The following is a 6,144-nucleotide window of genomic DNA, read 5'->3' on the forward strand; positions in this document are numbered from 1 at the left end:
CAGTATAGTTACAGCTTTAGGCCATGCTAACCTGCTATAGCTGCCCCAGTGCATGCTGGGAATGTTAAGACCATGAACACTTGTTGTCTGTTTTTTTAGTGTCTTAACACTTTGTTTACTGTCTGTTTATGGAAAATGGATTTAAATTTGTACTTAATTCGAATGCTTGTTTATCTTTCAAGAATGAATGTTTTTTTTTTTTTTTTTTTTTTGGTTGTTTTTTTTTTTTTTTAAAGCACTACGTAAAAAAAATTATATCATGCGTGACATAAGGGTGAGTAAATAATGACATTTGACAAATGTAGGTGAACGTTTCCTTAAAATCACACCTCTTCCTCTGACATCAGGTATTCCGGAGGAGGGTTGTATGACTCTTCGTGACCAGGAAGCTTCATCTTGGGTGCTGGGATGTGCATTTTGTGGCGTCCCAGGATGCTGTTGGGGTCCTCCTTTGCCCACAGGTCATAGTACTGCGGGGTGGTTTCCTTGGGTCTGTGTGGCTTGATCCAACCCATTTTTATGGCATGGACCAACTTCCCGACCTAACAGACAGAGATGGATGCAGTAACGGTACAGTAGAGAGAAAAACACACACAGTAACACATCATTGTCATGATTGAGAGCACATGTGAACGATCATTACTCAAAACTCGCTGCACACGTCGCATTGTATATAGTGACCGGAATCAGCCGGAATGCCTTCTTTTTTACTGAAAAGTTTGCAGGTCTGATTTCTTTCAGCGTCCAATTTCAGATCCCCATCAAGTCAGCGTTTTAGACCTCTTTCCACTTTAAAAACTATGTGGGAATCATTATTTGTAACGCAGCACAGCTGGGAGCAGTTAGGAGACGAAACATGACTATTCTCATGCTGTTTCCTGATTCATAGTAAATATACGCTTTCACCATAAACATAAATTGTAAGGTGTGACAAGGACAACAAAACTTGCCTTCTCCTTCTCGATAAGCGAAGGAATGAAGCTTCGTTTATCCTGAGGCCTGTTGGTGACGGGGTGAATCATCACTTCATTGGAGAAGAAGTCGATCGCAGGCTAGAAACACAAGCAAAATGGAGAGACACAATAAAACATTAAATGCAAAGGAAGAGTTTAATCAATGACATCATATCGTTATTACCTTAGATGCAATTAAAGGTGAAGTAAGGAATTTTTTACATTTTAAAGACCTTAGTAAATTAATAGCACTTTTGATAAATGAGCCTACACACACACACAAACAGTTTATTGTAATTTATATATAATAATTGTATATAATTATTAAATTATAATCGTATACAGTTTGCTTTAATATTTTAGCCTTTATTTTGACATTCACATAAAAAAATAAATATATGTATATATGTATATATATGTATGTATGTATGCGCAGCAATTTTCTATTATATAGGACCTAAAAGTTTATTTGTGTTCTGTTTAATTTGGCATTGTGAAAATGAGAACATCTGGGCTAATCAACCAGACGCAATGAGTCCCAGTCAGAAGACAGGTGGCTTTTTCACGCTCACGCTCTTTAAAGCCTGTCTGAGGTCGACTAACTGATCACAGACAGACCAACTGTGGACTGACTCACTTCCTGTTTGCGCCAAAACAGACAGCGATGCACAATTAGCGCTGATGCTTGTTAAGTTGAAGCCACTAAACGGTGGCCATGACACCATCCAGACTCATTACCTCCTGCGTAGGTCAGCCGGGGCTGTGGTGTTTTTCTTAAGATGGCTAATTGCGCTCACGTAACACGTTAATGTTTCGTTACTTCATCTGTCGGCGGTGAGCACAGACTCGGGCTGGGCTTCGTGTGGCTTCGTAAACGAGAGGAGTAATTCGACCAGCTTCATTTTTTCCTCATCGTGCGCTGGGGTTATTATCTAGAAGTCTGTTTTAAGAGGTTTTCACAGACCAGACTGCAGATGTTGAGGTGACAAATTCTGTTACTGTCGGATCTGTGTTTGAATCCAACACCAACAGAGCGGAAAACCAGATCGGAATACCTCGTATTCGTTGAAGTTGACGTCACCGAACTTGCCCTGCTGCAGACGGTGCACGAGGTCCACCTGCTCATCCGACAGACGGATATCAGCCCCCGTCATCTTGTCTTGGACGGTACGCCTAGTAATGACAGACAGAATGAGTGCTAAACAATTACAGAGGATGAATGAGTTTAAATGGACGTTCCAGATGCTCCTCACCAGTAATCGGGATTCTCCATCTTGTCGAGAAACTCATCCAGCTCATCTTTGTTTCTGATTGGTTTAAAGATCTTCTTGCCTTCCAGATCATATCCGATGTGGGGATAATCCTTGTACCACTCCATAGGGATGTTGCCGACGGTGTTACGGATGTCCTGTGAACGGACAGAGAACGTGATAAAGATCAACAGGGAATCTCATCAAGTTTAGATGTAGCAGATCAACACCACAGAATATTTTGCGTTTCTCTAGTACCTGCAGAGTAAGACTGGTTAGTATTAAAGCAAGCCAACATTTCCGTTGATCTTGGTCATGCCCATATGCATCTATTTTTTTCTTATACTTAAATGGTATTTAACCTCAAGACTAAAAGTATTTGACAGGATCATACAGAAAATACTGAGTTTTTCATTTAAAACTGAGAAAAAAAAAGTTTTATGATTTTGGAGAGGAAAAAAACAGGAAAATTGAAGTTGAAATAAAGAACAAATATTTATGATTAGTGACCTAGAAATAGTGCAGAATCATATGCAAGCATATTAAATAAAACATATTAAATATTACATCAAATATAATATTATATAATATTATACATATATTATAAAACATTATATTAATATAATTACGTAATATAATAAAGATTAAAAGAAAATTGAAGTTGAAAAAATATTCAACAAATACACTGACCTAGAAATACTGCAAAATTATATGTAAGCAAATATAATAAAATATGTTTGGAAATATTTGTAAAAATTGTTTTAAAAATATTATACATTATGAGGTTGAAAAAAGTAAAGAAATATTTATCAGTGACCTAGAATGTGCAGAATTGTAAACAATTCTCTTAACAATTCTGTTATAAATATATATTTACACACACATATTTATAAACACACTATGTCTAATATAATATTCAATATATTTTATATTATTTAAAATATTTTATTATGTATATAAAATACTAAATTTCATATATAAAAATGTTATTATATGAAATAAAATTTAAAATATAGTTAAAAATACATTTGTGATTAGTGACCTACGAATTGTACTGTGACCTCTAATAATAGTAAAAATATTATTTAAAGTTCTATTTAAACAAATCCAAACTCAGAACAAGCTCAGAAAATCATTATGCATAGCAGTGAAGTTTAATACAGATGAATGAGAAGTGAGTGAGAAAAGATCACAAAACAACACACATAAGAACCACTATTTTATTATATTGTGACCACGATATCAATATATCATTGTACCATTAGTTGAGCCCTACTAGACTAGTTTTGCTAGTCACACTGAACAGTTCTGTCATTCCCTCGACCTTCTTTACTAGCAGTCACGGTTAGGTTACAGCTGTGCGTCAGGAAGGCCTCAGTTCTGCAGGTGCAGAAAACCGTCCGCCTTTTATTTAAGCTCACTAACCTGCCCACTTTACAGTATGCCACAAGAACATTACACAGCTAGGACTGCTAATAAACCAAACAGAGCGTGGGTCTGAAAATAGAGATTTCTTTGTCTGGGAAAGATGCACACACACGTTCTCGCTCGCACAAACACACACTGGTAACGGCAGACAGCTGAAAGTTCTCAGAAGTTGCAAGCACCACTTTAAAGCGAGTCCTACACCTGTGAGTGATTTCTATAAAAACACCCCTACCATATCCAATTAGGTCCGAGTGGGCAGCGCTGTCACGCTTTCACACACAGCCGACAGCAGCTGCGGAAGCCACGCCCACACGCCACTCATCTTCAAAGGCTCGCGTCTGATTGGCTAATGCCGTCTACCTCACAGACATCTGATTGTAATGTAATCTAAATGTCTACGAGACATATTTACAGTAACCTTGATGTCTGGCCGACTGAAGTGCTTGTGTTGTCTGGTGCAACTGGCATCGTTGCCAACTTGAAGGAATCAGTGCCAAGACAGCGAAAGCACGACAGAAGGAAAGTAAGACTTGTTAATCTGATACTTCCTGTGTGGAGGCGTCACAGATTGTCACTGGATCTTCACACAGTTTTCAGAAAAGAGAAATTAGGGATGCTTAAAGTGCTTCTAAGCATTGAGAAAACTAGTATTTTGGTCATCTAAACAGGGTGAAACCAACTACTACACAACCAGATGACTATTTAACTTTTCAACTAATATATTAAATATAATTTCATCGAATTTTATATTACATAATATAATATTATACACTACTTGCCAAAATGTTTTATTTTTATGTATTTTAATGTATAATTTTTTAAATATTTTTTCTCTTATGCTTATCAAGGCTGCATTTATTTGATTAAAAATACAGTATATAATTAAAAAAAACAGTAAAACAGTAATATACATAAACATACACACACATAATATGTAATATGTTATGATTAAATATATCAATATAACAAGAAAATGGAAGGCAACTTTTTTTGAAAGACAGCTTTTGTTGCAACAAATGAAAATATAAAGGAATAAATCTTCATATTAGAATTTTCTGCAGAAAATAATGTATATTAATATCATAGAGAAGAAAAACCAACATTTATGATTAGTGATCTAGAAATAGTGCAGAATCTTAAGCTAGTAATAAAATATACAAAATCGTATATTAAAATATAATACAATATTTATGAATTATATTTACTATAAAATAAACAATATAATATAATGTACAGTAATATAATATAATAGTATTATATTAATATAATTGGAAAGGCTGGGACTTGATTTTACTGGGATTAGATTTTTCTGCAACATATTAGGCTGGGATATAATTATTATTGATTTAATTATTTATAATTTTAATTATAATTAAATTATTAATTTCCCTGCCTAGATTGTCTTAGTTCTGATGAAAATAATATTTAAACATGATGAAAAATATTTTCTCTAAACCTCGTTCACACTGACAGCTGTCTCGATCACATCACTGGTCATTTGCATTGAACTTCAAGAGCTCAGCTTTATGCAAATGAGCAACAGTTGCTGTCGCTCACAATGCTGGAAATAATGGGTGCTTTTTTGCTGCAAATCGTTGGGTTAGAGTTATGAATTGTGCACAATAAAATTGTTGTCTTTGAATACTACAGATTGCAAGATCAGAAGAGAGGGTGCTTGCAAGGTCAACAGGGTCACACTCAACCTCGGCTCTCTCAGTGGGACGGTCCAAGAGAACTGGACACAAAAAACATCACACGCACAGCTCACCTGCTTTCAATTGAGCTGCTGAACGCTGCCTTTATTAAGTGTCAGTCAGTCCAGAACACTGAACGCAGTTAATCTGCCCCTTACCGCATGCTCTTATCAACTTCCTGTTCAGACTGCGGTGGGGACGGCGAGATGGGAGATTGACTGCTGATCGTGTGTGAGTTTTTGACAGAAGCTTCGAGGAAAGATGGTCAGAAACCTCGCTGCTGGCAGCCTGCACCTCTACGCCTGATATTTCCACACCACATCATTAAACTCCCAGAGACAAGTGGAAAAAATTCCCTCCTCGCAAACCACCTGAGAAATCAGACTGTCAATCCAGAAATATAGGCGCAGAGCTTTAGACGACGGTCTTCATGACATTTATCAGCTTTGAAAAAAGCTCTGGCTGAGCCTGAATCTCAATTCACATACTTCACCTACGCATTGAAAGTACATACTTCACAGTTGATGGGAAGTACATACTTTAGAGTATGCAGTGCAATAGTAGGGCACTATTGGGATTTAATTCCACTTCATAAATCTGTGTCTTCATATTACCAACCACATATACATAACTATTAGCTTCTGCATGCAATGTTACCATCTAATCATTAGTATCTAACCTAATTAATTACCTCAAACTCCATTTACACTTCACTTTTAGCATTCGTACACTAAAGAAAACTGCTTCAGCCTTGGATTTTGGGCCATTTACTACACCTTTTATGTACCCAAGTAGGTGTGTATATGTATATATATATAT

At 36.2% G+C, this 6,144-nt stretch overlaps 1 protein-coding gene across 1 annotated transcript in view; it reads right to left on the minus strand.

The window, feature by feature from the left end:
• The window catches only part of LOC107669991 (ribosome biogenesis protein bop1-like), an 80,749-nt gene that overhangs the window by 20,219 nt on the left and 54,386 nt on the right, over positions 1 to 6,144 (minus strand). The window contains exons 4-7 of the mRNA XM_016462441.1: positions 2,207 to 2,361; positions 2,009 to 2,126; positions 951 to 1,052; positions 330 to 542 (exon numbers count right to left, since the gene is read on the minus strand). Of these exons, the coding sequence (XP_016317927.1) occupies positions 330 to 542; positions 951 to 1,052; positions 2,009 to 2,126; positions 2,207 to 2,361 (588 nt within the window). The remainder of the gene's footprint in view (positions 1 to 329; positions 543 to 950; positions 1,053 to 2,008; positions 2,127 to 2,206; positions 2,362 to 6,144) is intronic.

Source organism: Sinocyclocheilus anshuiensis, unplaced genomic scaffold, assembly GCF_001515605.1.
Source record: "Sinocyclocheilus anshuiensis isolate Anshui unplaced genomic scaffold, SAMN03320099.WGS_v1.1 scaffold160, whole genome shotgun sequence".
Taxonomy (NCBI): Eukaryota; Metazoa; Chordata; class Actinopteri; order Cypriniformes; family Cyprinidae; genus Sinocyclocheilus; species Sinocyclocheilus anshuiensis.